Raw genomic sequence first — 27,352 nt, forward strand, 5'->3', positions numbered from 1 at the left:
CGCTCGTCGATAAAACACGAAAATGGAGAGAACACACGCCAGCGCTACAACTGTTTTATAGCGTTTGCTGTCTATAGTGTTCGACGGCCACGACCGTTGCAAAGAACAAAGAACAAAAACAAAGATCCTTCGTTTGCACACAATGGCTGGTCAATTTCCGGGTATCCCTGTCGTGTCAAAACGCAATGTCCCGCGAAGCATTGCACGCCTGCTAGCTGTGGCCAGATAGCCTTCAGCTGAGACTAATTACGCGAAGAACCGCCACTAAGGAACATTCTTCGCCAGGCCGTGCGCTGACCCACACACTTTTTTCTACGATGGGAAAGCCGTTGGCAGATTTTAGGCGGCCAGACAAGGCATCGCCGTCCCTAATGGTCCTTCTGCACACGTCACCCACACAGACGCATCCATATAATACTCTCCATGGTGGCTCGACCGCGTCCCGCTGTTCTCAATGCGGTAGTTTACCTGTAGCAGCACACAACGCGACAGAGGCCGCCATAAACTGTGGCGAAAGACCCCAATACGTTGGTTATATCACTCTAAATGTAGACGCAAGCAGGAAAACGCTTTATCATTTCACATGCGATAATCACGCAAGAGACTTTCTCCGGAGCACGCTGAGTTGGCGTCTACCCTTGTTAGCAAATCGTAACCAACAAAATCCTTCGTTCACCGAGCACGTTCTAAACCATACACCTCCCCCCCCCCCCTCTCCCCCTTCCCCAGGGGCGCAGTGGTCATGGTTTCCTGCGCTGAACACAAAGTGGTGTGATGGAGTCCCAGCTGCGGTGGTCCCAGAGACGAAGTACAACAGACTGCGTGACGTCAGGGCGCGGTCAAGAACCCCATCTGGTCAGAACCGAAAGGGAGTCATGTATGATATAGAGGTTTCCTCTTTCCCTCTCACACACCTCACGGTGCGGTTGAGGTGCCCATCGAGAGCCTGACAGTTACAGCGTCGCATTTTCCTGCGGCGAAAGTAACATGTGAGCCAATGGCTTGGGCGTCCTCGAGAATAATGCTTCCGTATAGGTCAGAGGATGAGGCATGCAGGTGAGCCTGTAGGTGTCGGTTCTTTGCTTACAAGTAGAAGGAGATGGTGTTATAACGTCTCAGTTTCATAGCGAAATCTATTATACAGACGAATACGGCGCCAATCACGTGACAGTTATGAGAGCCAAAGTTGGTAAAGAAGTCTTAACCCTTTCTTCGACGTTCGACAGCAGCCAGCGGCACGGAGATAACTCTCACTGCGTTTAGCGCGTTACGCAGCCGAGTGAGAACACGTGCCACTTTTTGTTACATTAGTTTGTTTTCTACGTGATATCAGCGCGGCAACATGTGTAGCCTTTACGGGCGTCGAGGACTGCTTGATAAGCGAAGGAGGGCATACACCGCGGTCCTCTTAGACCACCGAACAAACGGCAAAAACCCGTCGCTGTTTGTTCAGTCAGCCAAAGGCAACCTGGAATCCCCCCTCTCCCTCCTCCTCACCAACTTCTGGCTATCAGTGCGGCAATGAGGTCGCTCGTGTCGACAACTACAATCTGTGGTCATCCAACTGGCACCGGCGAACGAGGACCGTTGTCGCGTGCACTATAGCTAAGGGTTGGAGTTCGCGATTTGTATTTTTGGAAAATTCGGCGGACGTCTTTCGGCCGTTTATTTCACAGATTTGTCCCGATCAAGAAGGCATTTTCAAATGAGCCTTGAAAATGCTAATTGCCATTAGTGCACGGATGCATTGTCGCCAATGCGACTAGTGACAAATTATCGCCATCTTTTGCTCTGCTATCTTCTTCCCTTTCATCTAAGGGGAGCTCCCATGCAAATATGAACGACTATTTTTTGCGGCTATCTTCTCCGTCTACTGCTTTCGCTCTTCATCCCCCTCTACTAAGTTTCCTTTGACAAATTAGACAAGAAATCCATCCCAACTCCATTTACGAAAGCACGAGCGCCCTTAAGTAGTAACCAGATAACCTCGGACAAAAGTGGTGCCTTGAAACTCATTCCAGCCTTAAAATGCACATTTCGAATCAAACGATCCATATCAGCCACATCCGTGCCTGAAAAGTGTCAAAACTGGGTTCGCGCCGCCTATTGCGCGTCGGGGTCTTTCTGACACTCTCCGTAAGACGCAGACAAGGGCAACCCGGTAGTATACATTCCTTATCCGCTCAGGCTAAGATGCAAGGTCTTTGTAACTGCCCGCGTCCGGCCAACGGCCGCCGCCATCTTCCATGGCCGCTATCTCAACGCGTCGTGGACACGCAACTGAAGAAGTCGCCGTGGCCGAGATGCGTCGAGGTTCAACGCCCGACGTCGAAGGCTGTCACAACCGTCGCCTTGTTTTGATCGCTCGTACACAAAGCGCACGAGGTCTTGAACTACCACTGAATGTGTCGCCGTCAGCGGAAGAAATCGACGGGAACTTTCTCAAAGCCTTCGCATAATGAGGGGACAGGCCCAGGGCGAGAGTGTAAATGTTCTTCGAAGAGGGCCCTCCAATCAATGGCGCCCACCTATTGTCTTGCACCTCTAAGGGGTTCACCGCGATGTCACGATGTCATGTAGTTGTCATATGGTTGCGAACGTGAGGAGAGCCGCGTGTTCTATGAATGGTGTACACCGTAGTTTCCCGCGTTTTTCAATAGGGGCAGCGCGGGTGCCTACATGTACACCCAAGGCTTTTGTGTGGAGGCGCCCTAGCGGGTGGCGCTTGCGCCTACTCGTGTGTTCAGCTGCGCGCATGCGCAGACCGGCTGTGACATACACACACACGCACAGGCGAGCAGAACACACGCCTCGCAGGTATCCATTAAATAAAACATTTGGCTGCGTGCGCGCTGCGGTGCCATACCACGAAAAGTGTGTCGAACTGAAACCATACGAAGCAAGCGTTTCATAAAGGTTATTAGCTTAAGCGGATACTTGGAGACTTGAAATATTAAACATTCGAATTGAACCCAATGCCAAATACTTCAATACTCACTGAGTTATATTCGAAATTATAGAATATTCGCACAAGACTACTCTGAACTCTTCATTACAACTCACGCACATCACAACCCGGTACTTTAACTGGGCCAAAATTCGGAGGTCAATTAACTGTCATGCCAACTGTGGCGTTCAGAAAACGGCCGAACGTTGCTTGCAACAAGAAATAGTAGAAACGCACCATCATGTGCTGGACACTTGTTCAGTTTCACCATCGTTTGTTTACCTTGGCGGATTCGGAAACAGAGCTTAGCAAATGCTGTTCGAATGTTTGTCGCAAGCCCACATAGCCGTAGATAGAACGCTGGCTCTCGGTACCACACGGTCAGAAGACCGAACATTGTAAACAGTGCACATGTCTCCACAGGTATACAAATCTGGACATTTTAAGAACTGCATTCTTATATCAGCAGTGTGACTTGATCCTTGAACATCGTCCCGAAGTAACAGCGTTGACGCCGAAACGCGCTGAAATTACAGAGCGGTTGCGCAAGCACCAAAACGTTTAAAGAATTTTGACAAAAAAAAAAAACTTAGTGCTAAAGAATCGTAGAGATTCAACTAGCTTGAACCAAGTTTCAAGAGCGTAAGTCACCAGCCGCATTTGCTGTATTTACTATAAATTAAATGAAGGACCGGCGCAGATGGAACTTTGGAAGGCTACAATGTTCACTGCACAGTGTGAGAATGGAGATGGTATGCTGCACAGCGGGATAGTGTTGCAATTTTACACGAGGCGTGATCGGCTGCGGCGATAGCACATAGTTATGTTTGCTGCATAGCGCAAGAGTGATGCAGTTTTACACGAGGCGTGATTATAGTGATGTGTGCTGCACATCGCGAGTGTTGCAGTTTTATACGAGGCGTGATCGGCTGCGGCAAGTTGAATCCCGCTATAACGAAATTCACGGTGCACGAAAAAAAACTCGTTCTCGCGGAACTTCGTTATCGCAAAAATTTGACGTGAAACGCAGAAAGAATTGCCCAAGCAGCAGCAAAGGCGTTTAATGCCAAAAATCTGTAAGCTTGGTTTGCTTACGCTTCACGGCGAGCAACGCCGTCACGCGATTTTCGCACTCGGTCAGCAAACCCATTGCAACATCGTCGTCTCGGACAGCAACGAAATTCCTGATGACATCAAAAGCGTCCATCACCTGTACGGCGGTTGCCGCAGCCGGCGCTTCCTGTACGTCGTCGTCTTCTTCATCGGAAGAGTCCTTATCATTCCGGGCAGCTTTTATGATCTGCTCATCACTCACATCTTCGTGAACAACAACACAAGCGTCAGCGCCGATGTATTCGTCGAGCTCGAGATTAGGCGGCACGGTTCCTATTTCTCCCAGCGTTTTCCAGGCGGCCGCGATCCCCGGAGCCGGTGACGCCTCTTCGTCGTCGTCTGTAACGCCTGGTGTTAGGCCAGCAGAGTGTACGGGTCGACCTTCGGCAAATCCGGCGTGCCTGAAACAGTTCACAATTACTGAGCGCCCCAGTGTGCTCCACAGTGTGCGTACAAGTCCACCTTCGTGTCTCGGCCGGTTTCAGTGTTAAAAAGCAGCCGCTGAATTAACCTCCCGCGGTAAGCGCGCTTCAGGCTAAGAATCACGCCCTGATCGAGAGGCTGTAAGACAGACGTGCAATTGGGAGGGAAAAACCTCAGCTCCGTGTTAGTGAGCTTGACTTCGTCGGAGTGATGCGCTGAACAATTGTCCAAAAGCAAGCAAACTTTACGGCCCTGCCGCTTCATGTCGCGGTCGAATGCCATCATCCACTCGGTGAAAATAGCGCGGGTCATCCATGACTTGTTGTTCGCCTTGTACTGCACAGGTAGGCTACGAGTTCCCTTAAAACAGCGCGGCTTGGCACTTTTGCCTATGACTAACGGCGGACGCTTGTCCGAGCCATCCATGTTTGTGCAAAGCAGCACTGTGATGCGTTTTTTGCTGTGTTTGCCGCCGTGACAGCGCTGCCCCTTGAAGTCGAGCGTCCTAGCCGGCAACATCTCGTAGAATAGCCCGGTCTCGTCGGCGTTGTAAATGTCTGCAGGCGCGAAGTTGCTTAAAATTCCGGCCATGTTACTCGCCTTCCAAGCAGCTGCTCCGTCCACGTCTGCTGACATTGACTCGCCGCACAACACTTTTCCAACGATGTTATGGCGGGCCTTGAAACGGTTTAGCCAGCCAATGCTGGCTTTAAAATCATCAATGCCAAGTAGGCATGCATAGTTCAAGGCTTTCTGCTGGACGATGCTTCCGGACAGGGGGACGTTGCTGGCTCGTGCTTCCACAAACCACGCATGCACTGCTTTGTCCAACTCTTCATGGAGGGGCCGCGTCACCTTTTTGTGCTTCGAGGATGTGCCTGAAGCAAGTGCCATTCTCACGCTGTCCTTATTGCCTAGAATCGTTGACAGCGAACTTGCAGGAATTCCGAAGTCTTCAGCAATTGCCGCTTTCTTCCTTCCGCTTTCTGCTTGGGCGATTATTTGAGCTTTTTGCTCAAGGGAAAGAGTTTTGCGTTTTTTCACTTGCGTTGCCATCGTGTCCTGCGGATGAAAACTCGTCGTTGTCGAAGAGAAAGGCAGCGAGTGAACAACGCGACCACGACACAAAGCCAAAATGGCGGAACTGCAATCACGTGATTTCATGCTTAATGTGGCTTTGGATTTGACTTGGACTTCTCGCCAATAAAACTAGTTTCGGTTTCGATTTTGAACGCGAAAATTTCGTTGAAGCGGAAACGCTCTGCAAAAATGGTTCGTTGTGCAGAGAAATTTAGGCCATTAATTCTTATAGGATACTCGCGGGGAATAAAAAATTATTCGTTGTCCCGGAAATTTCGTTGTGGCGGTATTCGTTGTGGCGGGATTCAACTTAGCACATAGTTATGTGTGCTGCATAGCGCAAGAGTGATGCAGTTTTATACGAGGCGTGATTATAGTGATGCGTGCTGCACAGCGCGAGTGTTGCAGTTTTTATACGAGGCGTGATCGGCTGCGGCGATAGCACATGTGTGCTGCATAGCGCAAGAGTGATGCAGTTTTACACGAGGCGTGATTATAGTGATGTGTGCTGCACATCGCGAGTGTTGCAGTTTTATACGAGGCGTGATCGGCTGCGGCAATAGCACATAGTTATGTGTGCTGCATAGCGCAAGAGTGATGCAGTTTTATACGAGGCGTGATTATAGTGATGCGTGCTGCACAGCGCGAGTGTTGCAGTTTTTATACGAGGCGTGATCGGCTGCGGCGATAGCACATAGTTATCTGTGCTACATAGCGCAAGAGTGATGCAGTTTTACACGAGGCGTGATTATAGTGATGTGTGCTGCACAGCGCGAGTGTTGCAGTTTTATACGAGGCGTGATCGGCTGCGGCGATAGCACATAGTTATGTGTGCTGCATAGCGCAAGAGTGATGCAGTTTTACACGAGGCGTGATTATAGTTATGTGTGCTGCACATCGCGAGTGTTGCAGTTTTATACGAGGCGTGATCGGCTGCGGCGATAGCACATAGTTATGTGTGCTGCATAGCGCAAGAGTCGTGCCTGGGAAGCTGATCTATTAGCTCAGGCGTGGGTTCGAAACCCAGCCGCGGCAATGTTTATGTGGCGCAGCTTGGCAAGGCGCAGATGATAATGGCGCATGCGCAGTGCGTGAATTGCGCTGACGAATGACCGTGATGGATGGAGACTATGTTTACTGCTCAACGAGAGAGTTCAAGGTCACAATTGCACCTTCCATTGACCTTGAGGGTTGGCATGAGAAAAAAAAAATCTGATACGCTCTAAAATTCCACCGCCCGCCGTATTAACCATGTAGGTCACGACCGCAACGGAAGCTGGTGTTGAATTACAACTTGTATTTGAGGTGTAGACAGCGCCAACTGCTAGGGATTTAACTGGCGCACTACTAACCGGTTGCGCCAATTTCAACGCCCCTTGAGTTTGAAGCAGAAAGCACAGGTCACGTTGTAACCTATGGAATCGACACAAAAATAAAACAAAAGGCATCATCTGCGTCGCCATTCATCAGCAAGTTAGCTCCACGCTTCGATTAGTACGAAGACACCAGTGACGCTCTATTCATCGAATATATCCTCTTTAAGCAATACTGAGAAAATTTTGTTGAAAAGGAAATTTTTGCGGAATTTCGAAGAATTAAAAAAAAAAAAGATTGTCACTTCCAGATGGTTGGGGTTTTCATCCTGCTACAGGAAAAAGTGTCTAAATAAGCATTTTTAGGGCTATTTGAAGGAATTTTAGTCACGGCAAATAATGTCTCTGGGCAGTAGCCAGACGCGTTTACGGCTGAATTGTGGTGCGAGTCTAGACAGGAAACGCAGACAGTGTGCTGGTTTAATGATACAGTAGAGAAGTGCTCGGCTGTGTCAACACCGGCAGCTTAACGAGGTCACGCATTAGGGTGAAAAGGCGACAGAACGCATAGCTACATAATACCAAAATTGGGCTAACTGTGCCACCAGTCAAGCAGCGAGGGCTCTTCGGGAAAGTTTCGCTCCAGCTGCATAACTCCGACTTATTTCCCACCTCCATCTATTATAAGACGACTTGTAAGATAAGACAGCACGGAGAAACCTGGGCACTACTGCGTGGTGACCGTGTCGGCGTTTCGACTGCACTCTAAGGAAGGTGCACAGTCGCGTAGAAACAGCGCGAAACAAACAGGACGAAGCGGTCAGCTGTCGTCTTCGTGTTCTCGCTTCGTCCTGTTTGCTTCGCGCTATTTCTATGCAAATGGATTATCAACTCGCCCAACCTTCTGTTTTAGTATTAAGCAGCCGTTTAATGCCGGCCAAGAGTCGAAATAAGCTAGAGGCGAAAACCTTCCGCGTGGCCACTGACCAGACCAGAAATGGCACGCACATGCCCGAGAGTCGGCATAGGAGCCTCGCCTTTGCCGGATCCGCACCAGTTAATGGCGGCCAGGACTTTCTCAGCCACAGCTACTCAACTCCAGCGTGTCCCTAAGAAACGGGACACGCCGCAAGCGGCACTCCATTGCGTGAAAAAGGAAAATTGACCACGGGTCAAAGCTCACTTGGCAAGCGATGAGCGCCACGGCCTCTGGGTGGTTGAGGCGCAGACCACGAGCCAGTCGCTTCTGGGCCAGGAAGCCAGCCTGGTGCACTTGCAAGCCTTCCACTTCCTTGGGCGTGAGCCGCATCCTCCGCCGTCCTTGGGCCGCCCTTTCCGGCTCCTAGCACTTCTCCAAGACGGCCAAGACACTGCGACGATGACCCGCAAGGATCAGTATCACCGACGGACAGCTGACGCAGAGGGTGCACGGCGGCAGCACCACACTATTCGCAGCGTTTACGCGGCTGGTTCGGGCATCAGTGCAAGGAAGTGAATGCACGAAAAGTACTACAGCGCAGATGCTCAAATCCGGCGTGTTTATGAAGCCTAGTTAGTTAAGCACCAGGTCTACCACCACGTGGCTGTCTTGCTCAAGGCGCGGACCACGGGCCTGCTAGATTCAGCGAATGGCCTGTCCACTCGACACGGACAGCGAGGAGGTAGAGTGAACTCCGCTGGCTGCCGAAACCGGCCAAGGACACGGCGAGAAAAAAACACGCAGTTTTCTTCTACCGTTGCGCCTTGGTGCTGAGAAGGCAAAGAAGGGGAAAGGTGGGGAGAATGTGGTAGAGAGGGGGGCGCGTGGCGGAAGAGCAGCGGCCTTCTTTTCGTTGGGCACGTGTAGCCGGAAGGCTGGATGGTACGCTTTATCTGAATATTTTCGTTCTATTCTTATCGCGGCGCGCTCTCTCAAGCTCATTGCAATGAGTTTAGTACGGCGATATTTTTTGCTTTTGAGTTCTTTTTCTTTTCCTCATCGAGTGGCGTGCTGCCCGCGTGTCCGGTGCCTTCGAGTGTCTGCGCGATGAGAGAGGAGAGCACTGCGAAAAGATTGCCTTGTTTGCGTGTTGGTATCCCTCTCTCCAACCTACTCTCCAGCAGCTGTTTTTTTCTTGCGATGTGTCTTTCTTGTCGGAGGCGCTCGCAGTACGCGTGGAGTGAGGGGAACCAAAAGTAAAGGAGATAATGGGGCCAGCATGAGCAACTTGGCAGTAGGCCTCGAGCTATAGATCACCGAAAAAAAAAAAACATTAATCCAAATCATGCATAAAAAATTTAGCACATAGGTGTATGCAAGTGTTATAGTACCGCTGATGAAATGTTTTCGAGCAATAACGTGTAGTAAAGTTTTTTGTGCTAGCATTGCACGCGATGTGCGCGTCGGCGTATTCCACGTTACTGACATGCTTCACGCAGCAGCTGGGAGCCGTATTCCCCGACACCTTGGTTTGAAAGCATGCAGTTGGACGTAAGTATGTTGCTGGTTCGAATCCCTGTCGTGAGCTAGCCTTCAACTTGAATAGCACATCTATGCCGTATTCAATTAGAAATCATATAAGACAACAAAAGGAGCACTGCACGACAAACGTGTACGTCAGAATAGCCAGTTGGTAGAGTGCGCTTCACCGGCGTGAACGTCTCGATGTAACCTCTTGTGTTTGTGAGTGACTATGCAGCGCCAGAATTCGTCAGGTCAGATTGTTGATACGAAAGTCAGAAAAGGCGGTGCCACATGGAGGTCGGCCAGTGACGATTATATATATAAACGACATGTACAGGATCATCTGGAAAGGCGGTGGCTTCGGTCGCGGATGATCTGGATGCATCCAAGTGATGCATCGTGGATGCTCGGCTCGCTATGCGCGACATACGGCCGCTTAATGACGTTATTCATTTTTCTTGCTGTCTAGCTGCTGATGAGATATTTTTTCTATCGACCTCTCGAGCACGAACGCCAACGTCGTTCCGAATAATGGTAGGAGTAACAAATAAAGCTGCAAAGCCACGCTTAATTGGCTCAGCACATGGGTCATCGAAAGCTGCTTATATGGCTATGGTTGCGCATTCGTCCCACCTCGTTATAGCCAGTGGAATTTCCCCGCGGCAGCCACCTCCCGATTGCGCATTCATCAGCTCTCGCCGTAGCCTCCCTAGCGAAAAAACCGTATGAGTCCCAATAACCTCATACAGATTTCTCATACTAAACTCATACAAACTCACACACATCTCATACAATCTCATATATTTCTCATGCGTTGAATGACATTTGTATGAGATTATATGAGATTTACAGGAGTTTAGTTTGAGTTTAGTATGAGAAATTTGTGTGAGGTTATTGTGACTCGTCGGGTTTTTTCGCTAGGGAGCTCCCATGCAAGACACTGGGCTCCCGTAGCCCTCCACCCTTACCTCTCCTCTAAAGGAGAGAAGTAGGTTCAACAGTATAATGCAGGCCTACGCTGTAAGAATGCTCCTTTTGCCCCTTAATGTGTAAATACTTGAGCATAACCTCTCGAAACGAACACGGCAGATAGCATGACGACGAATATATTTAGAAAGAGCACGGTCGAAGAACGCCTGTTCACAACGAGTGAATGTTCCAGACAAGCCTCTTTGAAAGAAGCGTTGACCCTAACTGATAAGGCGGGTTTCCTCAAGCCTGAGGTGAGTTTGAAAGGACGTCAATGCCACAGTGCGAACGGGGGCGCAGTAAGAATGCATGCTGCGAAAGATCTCACCATGCATAGCATGAATGCCGCCAAGCCAGGTCTAACGTTCTTCAGCAGCGTCTCGGATTACGTCATAAGCCGAAGACGCCATACCTCTGCAGCGCACACACAGGGAAGCATTTAGCACCCGGCTAAATGCTACATATACTCCGTTTCGTTCATCAGATGCAACGCAGCGAAAGCTACGCAAGTAGTCCGAAAAAAAAAATGGGAGGCGTATCACTACGCACTCATTTTGTGGCCGAGGTTTCTGCGGAAACGGGCTCTATTCCGAGCATACACGTTTGCAATAACTTGCTTCGCGTGCCTAGACATCTTCGCAGTGCGGGTCTTTGGAAAAAAAATCTGCTCCGAAGAGGAAATCGAGGTCGCTGCGTTGCGCGGCGCGGAGGGCACATTTGGCAGGGTTGCGGGGTAGCGAAAACGCGACACGAACGAAAACGACAAACAAAACATACAAATTCACCGAATCCGATCCTTTCTCCCTAATAAAGGTCCTTTTTATGAAGTTGATGGCAAATTTAAAATGTATTAAGCTTGCAGACAAAGCAACTATTATTTCCTTTCGTCAAGAGCAGGCACTATTTTTCATCGCGGATGCAGGGAGCGCTAACAAGAGCTCTATATAGGTTTGGCAGTGTTTCACTTAATGTATGAAACGAAGTATAGACGCGTAGATGACGCAGCAGTTATACACGTGGCAATTCCAATAGTCGTTCACGGCACACCTATAAGGCTCGTTGTTGTGGTAACGATTCTCACATGGGGGCCAGTCAGGGCTCGCTGACTGTCTGGTCTCCTCTGTACATCAAACGTACATCAAAGAAGTCGGGGCCATCCTTAAGCCTAAGCCCGCAACAGTTTCAAGCTGAGTTGCCATGCTACCTCATCCGTCATACCGCTGGAGCGGCATATGTAGAACCATGACAACGACGACACGATCTCACAACGACACCCAACACCTATCTCTGTGAAGAAGAAGCCGCGAGACTCAAAAGGAATTCGCTAGTACGCGTGGGCTGTACTAGATAAAAGTCTTTAGTACTAGGCAGTCACCGGAAGTGCTGTCAGCAGAGAGGAAAAAAGAAGGTAAAGGCGAGCGAAGGTGTGCAATAACGAGAGAAAGCAGAGGAAGCAGCAAGGACTGCACGGCAGCGCGCTGCGCAGGAGAAGGCCGGTCGGCTTCAGACTCAAAAGCGTCCGTCGTCCCTATAATCCAAGTTAGTCTAAAATGACCAGAAGTTCCTTCTCCACTCATATAAAAAAGGCAGTGTGTCCGAGGAGGTTATAAAAAAAAAAAAAAGAAAAAACAGCTGGAGAGGAAGTCGCCTATACCGGCCAATCGGCTCAGGTGAAGCCTGCGACGAGCGACGACCATCTTGAGGGAGGCAAGAAGCGGCCTGTCATGCGCTTGGGAGCGTTGTTCGCCGGCGTTGCCAGTGTTTCAAGTGCTTAAAAAAAAATTCAGTTCTGATGCAATACTGTGGGCTATCAGGCGAGCCATACTGGACGTCTCTAAATCGGTTTGAACCATTTGGATTTTTAAACAACGATGATATCCGACTACTGGGGCGTTTTTAGCTCTACTCAGTGCAAAATTCGCAGCTCAACCTCAATGTCAAACCTCTGAGCCCGGCTACAGAAACACAAGTGTTATATATATGTGTACCTTTTGTCGGTCTAAATTAAACGTAATTAATTGCAATTCATTTGTGGACTTTATGCGACATCATCGAGACTTACATCGTTAGATAGCTTACGAGTATAATTTCATTGGGCTGATTCTAGGTCCTAATGAATTACTGCTAATTAACTAAACCTGAATAGATTTAAAATTATGCTATATAGCTTCAAGTCGTATATCCCTGGATAGCTTATGCCGACTATAATTGCACTGCACTAACTTCACGTAATAATTAATTGCTGTTAATTTGTTAATTGCGACTAAAATGCGAATGTCTGCTATAATATCAAGTCATATTATTGTTTCGTAGTTTATAATGAGCACGGCTGCGTTAAATTAATGTCATTGCACTAAACTAAAGTTCTAACTTCTTATGATCAATAATTATGATTAAAATTAAACATGCTAAAACTTCAAGTCATAAAACGTTGAAATGGCCTCGACGAATAGAGTGCAAAATCAAACGGTAAACAACGCAAAAGCCATTTAAAACAGAGTAATGCTCGTCAACGCCATTCCTTTTCCGTTTTAGCGGCACCGGTGTGCAGCTTCATCAGTCGGAATCAGGCCCATGACCGGATTAGCAGGCGACTGCCTTTGCCAAGGCACACTGCGTCTGCAGGCCATACATGGCAGTAATTAAATTACAGTAATGAAATTACTGTAATTTACAGTAATGAAATTACTGTAATTTAATTACCTTTTCTGGTAATTTGTAATGTAATGAATTACTTTTTCGGTTTGGTAATTTAGTAATGTAATGAATTACTTTTTGGTAGTAATTTCCAGCAAAACTAATTAGTGCTGTAGGAGAAAGGGAAGGAATTGCTCTCTGGGACGGAATTTGGCGGGAAGACAAAAGAATGTCTGTACTTCGCGTCTGGAGAACAAGTTGTTTTTTGTTTACTACCTTTACTTAGTTTTTGCATGGTTGAAAACTAGAAAGTAATTTAATTACTCAGTAGAAGTAATTGTAATGTAATTTCATTACTTTTTGGGAGCAGTAATGAGTAATGTAGTTTAATTACTTTTCTACGATTTCCAGCAAAGTAATTAGAAATGCAATTTAATTCCTTTTCAAAAGTAATTTTGCCATGTATGCTGCAGGCGAATGCCTTCGCCAAGGCACACTCCAAAGATTAAAATATAACTAGCTCCGGCCTGTGCATAGCAACTTGAATTTCTTCAGATTCTTTAATGCACTCTCTTGAGATGTAGAAGCGAATGGTCATGTAAGTTTTCAAATTAAACGTAATTCAAACCATGAAAAATAACAATGCATGCAACAAACCTGAGTAACTATTGAATTCAGCATCATGAAAAAAAAAAAAAAAAAAAGGAAAAACATAGCTTGCGATGTTCCGCAAAAAAGAAATAAATACTGCTCTAAATAATAAACCCAACCACCACACTGATACAGGCAGCTTTATAAAGCCTGAAAGCTTGCATAGCGCGCATAATACAGCTGTAACTGGCATTGAAATTAGTGAACACACCAATTCATGTGTGCTATTTTAAGATGAATATATATGGTCGCATTGCGCTCTATGATTTGTTAGCAGTATGCAGTATTAAGCAGGAAACTAGTGACGTTTTTTGTCTGTTACCGTCGATTGTAGGCATATTGTTGCAATTTAATTTATGATTTGCACAACAGCATCGTAGACAGAATGCAGTTTAACAAAACGGCAGCTTAAGGTATTTTTAATACAGTAATGCACCTAGCCACACTGATGTATTCTTCGTGTATAATTAAATACAACTCCTCAATGTCCTACTAAATCCGAAGTATTGATGTCATCATAATTAAAAAAATCTACGTAACTGTCTAGTTACGTGCAGTTGATTTTATTATTTAACAGTTGGCTCCATAAACGGCGCAGGATTGAATGAAACAATTCTATGGCATTCGGGACTAATTGCTCTATTAGGAAAATTAATTGTTTTCGGCTCGCGTTATTTCTTTTTGCTGGTGAATAATCGGGTGACCTCCTTTCGACGAACTAACCCCCAACTAAAGTCATTTGTTAAATACAAAAAATGCAAGACGCGTCATTGCATCCTATCGATAACCTATTTTCCATCCACAATTTCTAGCACTGAATCAACTCAATTTCAGGCGTTTCTAGTAAAATTTTCCGAGTTTTTTGGCCCATCGTATAGAATTACAATGACGAAGTTATTTATCCGTCGGTGCGCTTACAATAACACTAGGCCAAAATAATCTGGAAATATAGATGAATGAACCGTGAACATTCCAAATTTGAATAATATAAAATATATGCGTTTTAGTTATATCTCGAAAAAAAACTTTTTTTCAGTTTTTCGCAGTGGCGCCAGAAATCATCAAAATATTACATTTAAGAAATCCTGAAAAAACAAGAATTTGAGGGTTTTACAGTGAAATTAAGATAAAGAAAGAGAAAATGAATTTAACTTCGTAGTTCATTACACATTATTTCCAGGCTTGTTTTCATGGGAAAAACAGCCAGAGAACGGTTCGTAAAATCCCGATATTTAAAAATTTTGTTTCTCAAACTCTAAACAGAGTTAAAATGACCGACAATGTCACTTTGAAGAAATTTTGCGGAAAACTGATTTTTTTTTTTTCTATGAGATGCAAGTGTGAAATTTTTCAGACAAATATACGAAAAAATTGAGCGAGTCACATATGCGACGTTTGACATGGAGAGAACTTTTGGTACTAGCGCCGTTTCTGTCCCACCCAAGAAATATGGCACCGGCTTCACGTTTTTGGGCTTCCAGTCCAACAGCCTTTTTGAACCTCCTTGGGTATAACAGTGCGAACTGCTCACGGTTCCACCGCGGTAGCGAAAAATGAGCGAGGACAGGGACACATGCGCATGGAGACGGTGGGACGGATTCGTAGCGGCACTCAATTTTATGGCGACCTTGCTGTACGTTGTTGACAGCGAGTATTAAAAAAAAAAAATGAATTACCGTCTATAACTCGTCGCCACGAGAAGCTGTAAGGGCAAAACGTGTTGCAGTAAAAGCGTATAGCACGTTCTAGGACGCCTCGTGGATGGCAGCAGCCGTACTAGCTCGCATATTGGCCCCTTAACTTTTGGTCGCGCCTTCGCATTTCTGCTTTCTGTTGTCCTGTGGCTTGGGTATCACACAAACAGTCGGCGGATTTTGACTGTGGATTTTAACACTATAGAAGTCTGTGTTCCCTGGTCGGTACAAAAAAGTTTCTTCCGTTACCATCACTACACCACCAGCTGCTCGCAAAGGACCAAAAAAAAAAAAAAAAAATGAAGAATCAGTGCTACTTTCTGTCAAGAGCTCAAAAATCAGATCCAAAGCGACTCGGACTTTATTTCCAATGCTGAGGTGACCACGGGCGACGGAAGTTGTCGCTATGGTCACAGCGAACAAACTAGCTTGTTTGTTTGTTTGTTTGTTTGTTTGTTTGTTTGTTTGTTTGTTTGTTTTTGTTTTCTTTGCTCTTTAAGGCTGCCTTATGTAGTCTACTGTACCGTCTACTAGCCCCACGGCTAATGGTACAATTATTATATATGTATTTCCCTGTTTATAAATAAAGGCAGTTTTGATTAATTGAAAGATGTATTTATTAATTGATTGATTGGTTGATCAAATGATTAGCTTCTAGCCAATCGAAGATTGCCAACTCACAAATACACAAAAAAATCTACACAAATTAAGGTAAATGTGAAAACTGCTCGTTCTTTTGTTTTTGCTTTCTATAAGAAAGCTCTACCCATATCCGCTGGTAAAGTATTTCATTCGCTCTTTATTCTGTTTCATTCAAGAAACTTAATTGCAAGTAATTTGTACAACCGCGTTGATTTCTGTAACTTTAATGTTGTGATTCCTCCTCCTTGAGATGTAGTGAGGAGCCTTGGCGTACTTTTACTTAATTTGCTCAGAATAGTTCAGTTACTGGTACCAAGTTGCATATGCATTAGCGTTAGTTGTCTTCTGACCAAACAGTTCATTGCAATGCTATAGCTTGTATTTATATGACACTGCAGCTCCTCGGGAATACTGTCTTATCACAAACCTCACCCCACGGTTCTGTATCCCCTCTATTTCTTCGGTGAGACATATTTGACCCGGTCTCACTATCTACACGCTTATTCCAAATGTGGTCTTACAGCTGACTGATATGCCGCCATATTGAGCCCTTGAGCACGCTTTGAAAATTTCAAATGATGAGGCTGGAGGCTACATTTACTGCTGGTATAGTTATGCTGTTTGAAAGAAAAATTTTCTGAAATAAGCACACCTAAATATTTGACTTCAAGAAATCGTTAGAATACTTCATTATATATCGCGTAGCCCGTGTTCGGTATGCGCTTTCCGTGGCTAAATGTGGCACGTTAGCTTTTATCTGTGTTCTATGTTCTAAGCCCATTTCATATGCATGTGTTGCACCACAAGGTGAAACAATCAATATCTTTCTGTATTGATTGCATGTCGTTATATGTACTGACTGCCCCATACTGTATTACGTAGTCATATGAGCACAATCAGACATTGCAAGAAATGGCCCGAGCCTTGTGGCACCCCGACGTTGCAGAATGCAGATTGTTTACCCCTCGGTATTGCGAAGCTAATCTTCAATCCATTTACAAATACTTCGATCAGTGCTAAGAGCAGATAGTTATGCTTCTACAATTCGCGCGTGACAGAATCGAACATTTTCCGAAAATCTATGAATATTACAATAGCTTACAGTCTATTGTCTGCCGCAGTGGGATGGAAGGTCATGGAACAGCTCTATTACTTGAAACCTGCGCGAAAACCGTGTTGATTCTGCTTTGCCCGCGATCAGGTACTTAGCTTCCTTGGGGTGAAATATCGCTACCCGCCCCGCGCATTCACCCGCCCTCGCCCTCTGCAGTTCGTTTTTGTTTCCGAAAGTTAAAAAAAAAAAAAAAACGTAGAAAGGGGCCCCCATTTCCTTCGCGGATGAGCGGAAAGCGGCCTCACCGAAAACACAAGACGACAACAAGCTCGGATATTTTCAGTCACATTTTATACCGGGAGAAAAATGATCAGACAAGTGTTACGCCTCTCTGGGGCATGCGGTGTTCAAGACGACCCATATGCATACGCCACTGCTGCGACGGCCGAAATAGAAAGGTATCCGCTCTCACGGAAACCTAGGAAAAGTACCGCAACCCGCTCTTGCTCGGCAGTGCGTGTGCCTGTTTCGCAAGCAAGGAAAGCGAAAGGACGTGTAATTACGTGTAATAGCCGAGTTGTCAAGGCAGCCTCTTCTCAGGTACCCAGACTGGCGCGGAGCATAGTGGGGAGCAAAAAAAAAATAATAAAAAAATAGGCAGTGTCATCACTGCATGCAGCGGCAGCTATAGCTGCACTTACAAGATGCCCGAGTCCAGATCCCCTCCCCCTCGCCCCCTCCTGGCTGTCAAAAAAAGAACCGAAGAAAGGAACAAAGAAAAGAGGACAGCTATTGATAAGGCAGCGCGACTACGTAAAGATAGAGGCGCCTCTTATCGGCTGGGAAACAGTATAAGTACAGTGACTGGGGACTCGGGGCCGCTGTTGGCAGTGTGCTGAGCGAGCATGGCAACGGAAAGCCAGAACCGAACGTAAAAAAGAAGCCCACAATCAGAACGGTAAACAGCGCCGTGCGCAAACTGCAACAACAACATAAACAACGATATTAATGCCTAAGTTTGAGCATAGAACCGTAGCTCTGACTGCTGCACTGCCATGAAGGTGAAACTTAAGTCGGCCTGCACCTATATATGACCACGCTCGAAAGATTAAAGACGCTGTTGTCTCCAACAAGGCAGCTTTTTAAAGCCAGAAAAGCATCCGCCTCGCAATGGGTGCTAGATTTATACTAGACTAGTGCTGAATCTTCTGCGGTAAAATGCTTGAGGATATGGATCTTTGACCACCGGCTGTTTTTCGCTATCACAAGCTATGGTGCACCAAGAAATACTCTTCTGTACTTTTTTTCTCTTTTTTTTTTTTTTTTTTTTATTGCGGACCATGCACCACGGTTGAGTTTCAGAGGGCGACCCCAGCTGAATTATATTATTCTGACGCGCTCCGCGTCAATTGCAGCCCGTACGCACACCTGGGACGTTCAAATCCCTCACACCACATACAAAAATATATAAATAAATCCGGCAGGAATTAGCGCAAAGTAACAGGAGTGTCAGTGGACAAGGGCAGCGTCTGAAGCGGTTGCTCCCCATGGGTAATCGCCCGAACCGTGCAAAGCGAAGCCCAAGTGGGCCCACCGCGGTAGATTATACTTGTACAGACAGGAAAGGTATACACTGAAGCCATCTTTGTGTTATCACTCTGCGCTTAAAGTATGCGTATCGCCGAGGAGATCGCACGGTAACGTCAGTGTATCGCGAAACATGGTACGATAAGGGGTTCTAGCTGCTATCCTCTCCCACTCGGTGATCAGACCTCTGTTATCAGAGGCCACCAACCTTTGTCCAGAGAAGTCTTCAAGAAAGTACAGGAACCGAATGAAGGATAAAGCTGCTTGTCTGTGGAATTTGTACATGGATTCTTCCCACAGCCTATATTTATAAGAGAAAAAAATCCCTTGGTGGCGTGCACAATTTTATGTGCCGACTGCCCGTCGGTGTATATTGCCGAGTCAGGTGGCCATAAAATAAGAATGGGTAATCATCAGAGCGACGTCAGGAACCGGCGCTTAGATCAAAATGCACTTGCCGAGCACTCGATATTTGCCACACACACCATAAACTGAGCAGAGGCACGTATAATCGCTAAAGAAAGGGACAAGAAGTCAAAATAACGGCTTGAGGGGCTAGTTGGTGCTGCATCGTATTCAGATATGTGGCGCAACAAACACAAACACAAGAGAAGGTACACAACACACGCGCACACTACCAACTGTAATGGTCTGCGAGGAAGAGAGAGAGAGTGCCATTATCCCCTTGGCAAAGAAGAGGAAGATGAGACGTGCCTGAGTGTAGAAGAGGAGGAGTGGTGAAGAGGAAGTGCTTTCAGATTCTTATTACAGTTGGTAGTGTGCGCGTGTGTTGTGTATCTTCTCTTGTGTTTGTGTTTGTTGCGCCACATTTCTGAATACGGGACAAGAAGTCGCGGCTCTATCTTGAATCATTGATCATCCAAGACGGCTGCACATAATTGGAATGACGGGAATTTGCCCCCAATCTACGCAAGATGTCTCGACTCGCTCATGCGGCGTGTTTAAAAAGCGGCGCTACTACGTTTTGCATCATTGTGAATAAGACAGCCATACGGGAGCCGAAACGTCTTTCCATCCTCATTCTTTTGGTCACTTCGTCCCCTTTCACCTTGCACCATCCCGACCAGACGGGATTCCGTCAGATTCTTCATTTCAAGCATAACAGAAGTAACACCGTGAATTCAGGTGAATAATAAATAACGGCGTTTTGAATCAGCGTCAAGAAACGGCCTAAAGAGCACCTTATAGTTTGGTCATTTTTGCCGGTCCCGAAACACGTGTGCACTTAAAAAAGAAAAAAAAAACATTTAATATTCATTGCACTTGAACATATTTTGTCTAGAGTAGCTAATACTCTCGCCTGAGTAATTTTACCTCGATCTAGCAACAACTAATTTGTAACATTAAACGTTAAAGCTGCGTTTTATTGGACCCGCAGATCGAACTTGGTTCATATAGAATCTCCATAAGGAAGTCACCTTCATTTTGTCGTGCATCTGTATTCGCTATAGCTTGACAGTAGAAAACACGCGCCCAGAGAACAAACTGAAATGAATTGGTAGTGAAAATATTGTCAGCGCATGTTGCGCAGCGCGGGGAAAATGGCATTCCACGCAATGTCATTGTGCGATGCCGTTGCATGCCACAAACAGGTTTCATCAATTGCATCGCTGTCGGGAAATCATGTTGCATTTGCACATAACTGAACAAAAGTCAGTGAAGAGCTTCACACACCCGCGAAGGGGCGAATGCGGGCTGCACATGCATGATGATATGAAACTCCTTCCTCATCATGGCCCGAACGAAGCGCTCTGCACATTTTTTTCTGCCCTGATAATTTTTGGGGGTGGAGACCGCCACCATTCGCAATGGATTGGCGCCGTATGCCACTGGGCTTACGGATGCGTGATCCTCGCAGATGAAGTGTTTTCAGTTTTCGGTGCTCCCCAAATGGTTCTTTACGTCACTCTAGAATACGGAGCTTATAAGCGCGTCTTTAAAGTGGCGCTGAGCATATGTAGGCTAGTTCCCTAATCGAGTGCTCCCCAACCTCGTAAACAGGGACCAATTACTCTCATCGTCCACCACGGCGGCAGAAAAGCTTGTAAATATTGAGTTGTGTTTATTTGCATGCTAATATATTCAACAATAAAAAAAAAATGAGCAGTAAATGCGCCAAAATAAAAGTTCAAAGCAGTCGGAAAGTAGCCAGGGATATAAACTGAAATTCAAATCGTCAGACAGGGCTGTAAAGTAGCCGTCAGTCAGTCGAAACAAGCGGTAAAAAGAAAAATAAAAAGAAAGAACGAAAAGATAGCGTAGTAAGCGAACCTGTGTAGGAGAAAGGTACCAACGGTAGTTATCGCAATGTCCTCCTCCCCTCGGGCTATTAAAGGAGCGCGTAGAGATCAAATGCAGCGTCTTTGCGAAGCAGGAAGGCGGCGGGCCGCAGTTGTCACAGACCTTGACATTGATAAAAGCACGGGCTCTATCAGCGACGCTTTGTGATGCCGCTTTCCTAGCAATGAATGAAGCGACTTTATAGCCCGGTGTATAGCTTTCGATAACGGAACGTAGAGCTGCGTCGTTTGCTGCCTGTTGCTCGGTGCGACATTTTATTTATTTATTTATTTATTTATTTATTTATTTATTTATTTATTTATTGGGCTTTAACGTCCCAAAGCGACTCAGACTGATAGACGCCATAGTGGAGGGCTCCGGAAATTTGGACCACCTGGGGTTCTTCAACTTACACTGACAACGCACAGCACACGGGCACCTTGCTTTTCTCCTCCATCGAAAACCGACCGCCGTGGACGGGATTCTATCCCGCATCCTTGGACACAGTAGTCGAGCGCACTAACCACTGCACCACCCCGGCGGGGCCATGACATATTTATCCGCTGCAGCGGCTCAGTGGTTAGTCCGATCGGTTGCTGAACTCGAGGTTGCGACTTCGAACCCCGTCACGGCGGCCACGTTTGATGAGGCAAAGCGCAAAAGTGGCCGCATCCTGACGTTTCCATGAGAGCTATACTAAATAACTTCAGGGGCCTGGGGGCCGGCGGTTGGAGCGAGGCATTCTGAGCGTTTTGAGACTGATTTTGTACTGACAGCGGTACGTAATCCTACCTTTGGTTGCCGAAGTTAGTCCAGACCACTCCTATATGTTTGGTATATAGAACTTAACGTCCCAAAGCGTCTGAAGTTATCAGGGACGCCGTAGTGGAGGGGATCCGGAACAGTCGAGTGCCCTGAGCCACCGCTGCAGAGATACTATCTCTACTGTCCCAGTACTAATTCCACTATGTCCTTACAGCTACCTTCGCCTACAGGACCTCCCTGTTCGTGCAGACGCACGCACCATTCATGTATAGGAAAGTTGAATGCAAAGGTCAGCACTCATTATCTACGCACGAAAAGACCGTTATATAAGCGCTTACGATCTAGAATACTTACCTGCCTGCAATCGTCGCAGGTAAGAAGCGGGAGTATGGTGGCGCCATCTGTTACAAATATCGTAATAAATAGCCCCCGCGTGTGATTGTAAATAAAAGAGTAAACCGAGAAATTATTCGGCTGTTTTTCTTAGCAACGCGTCACCTTATCGCACAGAATAATAATTTAAAAAGGAAAAATGATAGGAGCTTTCCCGAAAGGTAATCTTATATCAGGCGCGCAGCTTGACAAATATTTTGCTGTACTTCCCTTTCAATTTTGCACCGCTGTTACAGAGTCATGCTTCTATCAATCAAGCATTGCCGCACATTCTACATGTGTGTATTTCTAAACTTTCTGTCTTCAAATTAAAAAAGAAAGATCCCAAAATGATCTTCTTTCTGTCTCCTATACATCAGAGAAGTATCCCAATTAAGAAATGCCTCCTCTTCACGTGTTTGCGATTCGAGGATGAAAGCCTGCAGACAATTTTCTGCAGATATATATTTCAGCTCTCGAAGCTTTCTACTAGACAAAGGTGCCCACAATTGTGTGCAATTGTTACGGCTGAAACAAGAACGAGGGGAGAAAGTGCACGCGACCGTCCAAAGGATTTCTGCTTTGTGCAAACAGATTGATGATGAAAGAAATGATCGTAGATGGTAAGATAGAAAAGACTCAAGTTGCAGCAGCCGCGCTAAGCCGAAGCAACAAGACGCTCCGCTCCACACACAATGCAGCTAAGACCCATTCCTTTTACGGGTGTTCTCCACGTCAGCCTTCGTGTGCTTTCAAAGTGCTTTGAGTTTTCAAAGCGGGCACACTCGGCAGCACACACGATGCTCCATTCGTGAATGTGGAGCTTTTCCATGCAGCCTAACCGTTCCATGTGTGTGTGTTGAAGATTCAGGACAACGTTAAAGTATTCACAAAGTAATGTGGTCAAAGCGGACGGTGCAGAAAAAGGCAACTTCAGTATGCAGCAGTGGACCAGACTAAATCGGTTAATGCGTGCACCGCTGTGACAGCGAGCGGCCGTTGCACCCATCCTTATATGGCCCCAAACCGTCATCTTGCACGGATATTATATGGAGGCCACAAGGTGAACAAACACGTCACACGTATTGCGAAGCGTACGGCGAACACTGTGCAATGGGAACAGAGTTCGACTAAGCCGGCAGGTTAGTTGCGCATCACGTGATCACCGTGGTCAGTTGATAACGGCGAGCTGAGTGCGCGTCTGCTGCAGGCGCAACAAGAATAACGAAAAACAAAAAGAAACGGCTTACGCTTGCAAGGCCACGGAGCTACAGAGAAAAGTGAAACTAGACAAAGGAAACCGGAACAGCTTCGTTCGCACAGCATCAGCAGCGCTTGCAATCTCCCAGGTGATAAGCACGACAAATTACTTCAGTATGCGTCCGGCAGGCCCTAGGCCACTGGTTCATGTATCCCAGAGGCCATTGCTACCTTTTGCGGCCTTTCGCGACATTTTGCAGCGACAGTGCGCGGTCGTAACATACATTCCTTACGTGGCTAATAAACCGCAATGTAAGCAGAGACGTAAACGGTAATGATTCCTCGGCCAATCAAGAAGATCCCGCCAGCAAGGAAATATCATCGTCAGAACGTTTACCGAACAGAAATACGTACCGGACATGGCAGTAATTGAATTGCAGCAATTATATTACAGTAATTAATTTGTGATGTGAATTATTTTTCCAATCTGGTAATTTAGTAACGTAATGGATTACTTTAGAGCAGTAATTTCACAGCAATAAAATTATGGGGGACAGCGGGTACTTCGCAATAGCGTAGGCTACCACCCCACATATAAAGCCCCGCTTTAAATGAACGTGCTTGCGTGGCCAAGCCGTAACGTGAATGCAAGAGTCCTGGCAGGCTGATTGTAATATCCTCCTCCCATATGAAAGGAGAGCCCGTGCTTGCAGCGCCTGTCAAACGTAACAGAGACAGAATTGAGTACAACAGTGCGTATGAGAGTGCGGTGCATTCGAAGCAGCGTCGAGGGCATGCAATCGAGACCATGGATTGAGGGACTCACACCCAGTCCCCACTCCAAGGAAATAAATTGTTTTCACTCACTCGACTGAGACCTGTTGTGTCGCGTGTTGCCGGACCACTTATTGCGGTTATCATGTGGGTCACCCACATGATAGCCGCAGTAAGTGGCAGTAAGTGAGTATGGTTGCGACTGAGTCGCAAATTTAAGGCATCCAGGGGCAGACGAAGGTACAGATAGCGCAAGGTGACCTGAGAGGCTGAGTTCAAAACTATTTGAGAGCGCGTAGGGCAAACCGAGTTGCGTCGGCTAGGGCACAGTCCTGCTTGGGTATTCACTCGTCGGCACAGAGCGAGAATGGGCTGTGGTCGGGAAGAGGAGAGACAGGCGGTAATGTACAGTCTTCGTCAAAGTTAGAGCCAAGGGTGTTTTGCTTCTGAGCCGGGCTTCCAGCTCTCATCAGCGTTCTAACTCTCATCAAGGCAAGATCTGTGGTCCAGCCCACTCAAATGGGTAGGACTTGATGAATTCTAGAGAAACTCCCCATACGACCCCTGGGCTCTGAAGTTTTGTAAGACACTGTACTTAGAGCGAACATTACTAAGCGCAAGGAGCCAAGATCGATTCCTGGGAACCCGCGGAAGCAATAAATAACCTTCTTTGAAGGCCTCAAACGGAGGCAGCTCCGGGCCAGCGAGACGCTGTGTTCGCCGCTTGTCTCTGCCTTGAGCGCAATGGATGTGACGAGCATTGGCCCATGGTTGTTCTCTTGTTTTGTTGCCGTGGTCTTATCTAGGTGATAGCGCCTAGGTAATAGAGGAAAAGAGGCAAGGAACAGCTGTCTGGTACGAATAAAAGATCTGCCATCACTTCCTTCGGAGGCGCATTAGGATCCAGGTTATAAATGACATCTTTGCAAGCCAGGTCCAGAGACTAGATAGGCTTGCACGGGTAGATTACTGCGACTTGCTGATATATAATCTGTCAGTATGACAGGTATTGTCACCATCGCCACACTACGCACTTACACAGTGCTCGGTGGATTCGGAGGGACGGTGTAAATAAAGCAGCGAGGTAGCAAAGAATGATGAGGAGTTGCGAATACGGCCACACGGCCGCCAGCAGAGCAGCACGGATTGTTATAACGCGACAGGTCACATTAAAAACCCCATTCTGCAGACAATCCAGCAGCAGCCTTTCGAGCCAAATATCGCGATCATGCCTTAGCAGACGGTAGCTTCCTGGGGCATGGCCGGACCGTGATCTGCTGGTTGTGTGACGCTTCTGGTGTGATCATATGGGCTCAAATTATAGGTTTAGTGATTACACTAGTTTCTAAGTGCATTTACGTGAACCAGAATCTACAAGGACAGCCACAGGCATGCGCGAACAGTTAACGCTCTCGCGTCATTTGTTCACCAGCTCCAAGGCAACTCAGATTTGAACTTTATTCCCTTATTATTCTGTAGCGTACTCCACTATCTCCCGCGATGCACTTCGGCGTCTGTGCAAAGGTGGTTGTACACTACGAAAATATTTACTCGTCAGTCGACCGTTTCGAACTGTACAAGATTCTTCACAGAATGATACAATAAGACGTAGGTGAGCAACTTCGTATTGGCCTCCTGCTCTCAAAATGCACTTTTCGAATGCATCTCCAAATTGAGCTACATCATGAACACGCGCTAAATGTTTAGAACCCTCAATTCACTAAAAGCATTCCTTTGAAATGAGCATTAATTAGGTGCTATTGCAATTCGCTATCTCGATGTTTATGCAAAGGCACACGACGCTGTCAGAAGGTCGCACTTTTGGGCAGCAGTTGGGTGTTTAAAAATAACTTCGGCGAGTATGAAACTGTAAAAGCCTAATTTTACACAAAAACAAATGGCTCCACGCATACTGTTTCATGAGGCATGCTTTAATTCCATCAACAAAGCGGTCGTAGTCGTAGACACAGGACTACGGCACGTTACCCAGTAACGATACTACCACTACTACGCTCACGTTGCCATGCCGTTTACTCACAGCAACATAACGTCAAAATTTTGCCGCGGAAGGCAGGGTGCGATGAAACAAGCCAAACAGCGAGGCGATTCGCAAAATATTCGCGCTGGATCTACTCCGCCTCGCGTAATCCGTACCTTCATGTGCCGGTAAGCTGCACGCCCAGGTCTTGCCGATCTCGCTGGGCATGGTAATCGCAAACATTTGCAAATGACAACACCAAACGATCAGGAACAACGCTGCCGTCAGCCCGATGCAATGTGAATGGTTCCTCCAGAAGTCGTGAAGCGGCGCGCCTGTCGCTAAAATAAATTTTTTTTCCACCACATTGCTAGTATGGTGGCGCCATCTATTGAATAAAAATGAAAACTATTCATATTTTTGTTTTTGACAGGAGGCGAGGAGTCCGCGGAGCAAAGGCGTTTACTGCTTTTGTAGGAGCATTCCTTCCTGCTTAGTTCAAACATCTTTCTTTTACTCTGGTTGCGAACGCCCATCGAAAAGTTTGGTTTCGCTGCATTGGCCGATGAATATTGCCCAGCTCAGCCCAGCCTTTTGAGTTGTCCTCATATGTGAGAAATAAAAACAAGACTATGTTTCCGGGCTCCGTTTTTTGTTCTTGTTTTTTTTTTTTTTTCTATCACGAAAAACACGAACGATAAAGCTTTTGTGTGCTGGCTAGGGAACCGACAGCAAGCTTCCCTCGATGCCCTTAGGGAACTGCCCACTTCGAGGATATTTCGTTGCTACGCCCGGCTTTCAGCGGGTCCCTCTCGAGAGCTACGAGCTGTCGCTGCCCGCTTTAGTCGCGTCTGTGCTTAGAGGCTCCTTGACGCACGCCTGCTTCATTTCCATTCCAGCTCTCCCTAAAGCAACATGGGAGCAGCAAGCCGATTTGCAAGGACGCGCTGCTGATTCTCCTCGACGTCGAGAGACAGGAAGCACAGAAGTGCTCTCACGTCGCGTTTGCCACCTGACTCCCGTGGTATTTATTTCTTGTTTTTTTTTTTTTTTTCCTTTTAGTCGTTTTTTAGGCATTTCCGAGAGGAAGGCTGCGTCTTGTCCATCTGTTGCATACGTGGTGCCCATTTTTCCATTCGTTCCTGTCTCGTTTATGACTGAAACAAAGACTCTAGCTGAACAACCGCCCTAGCCACTCTTTTCCTCTCTTTCTCTCTCTCTGCTGTGGCGACGTTCGAACGCCATGGAGCCGCTGAGGCCAAGGGAGCTCAAGGAATCTCTCTGCAATCCGCTGTGCGGCAGGTGCAGACCGCAAAGGAAGGCTCTTTCTTCGCTGCCATTACAACGGAGCTCGCTCAGACAAGCATACGCACGCACACAACAAGCGTTGCCATCGTCCACCTCCGGGG

The 27,352-nt window shown here is 46.7% G+C and overlaps 1 protein-coding gene across 4 annotated transcripts in view; it reads right to left on the reverse strand.

Moving 5' to 3' along the window:
• LOC146197139 (uncharacterized) overlaps window positions 1-26,239 on the reverse strand; it is a 102,818-nt gene extending 76,579 nt beyond the window's left edge. For 3 of the 4 annotated variants that reach the window (XM_084598895.1, XM_084598894.1, XM_084598893.1), the window contains exons 1-2: window positions 26,120-26,239; window positions 8,060-8,246 (exon numbers count right to left, since the gene is read on the reverse strand). In XM_084598895.1, the coding sequence (XP_084455021.1) occupies window positions 8,060-8,185 (126 nt within the window). In that variant the 5' untranslated portion in view covers window positions 8,186-8,246; window positions 26,120-26,239. The remainder of the gene's footprint in view (window positions 1-8,059; window positions 8,247-26,119) is intronic. The other variant, XM_084598896.1, reaches the window with a different exon arrangement.
• Between the last annotated feature and the right edge of the window lie 1,113 nt (window positions 26,240-27,352).

This window comes from Amblyomma maculatum, chromosome 3, assembly GCF_055883805.1.
Source record: "Amblyomma maculatum isolate TAMU_Amacu chromosome 3, ASM5588380v1, whole genome shotgun sequence".
In the NCBI taxonomy this organism is placed as follows: domain Eukaryota; kingdom Metazoa; phylum Arthropoda; class Arachnida; order Ixodida; family Ixodidae; genus Amblyomma; species Amblyomma maculatum.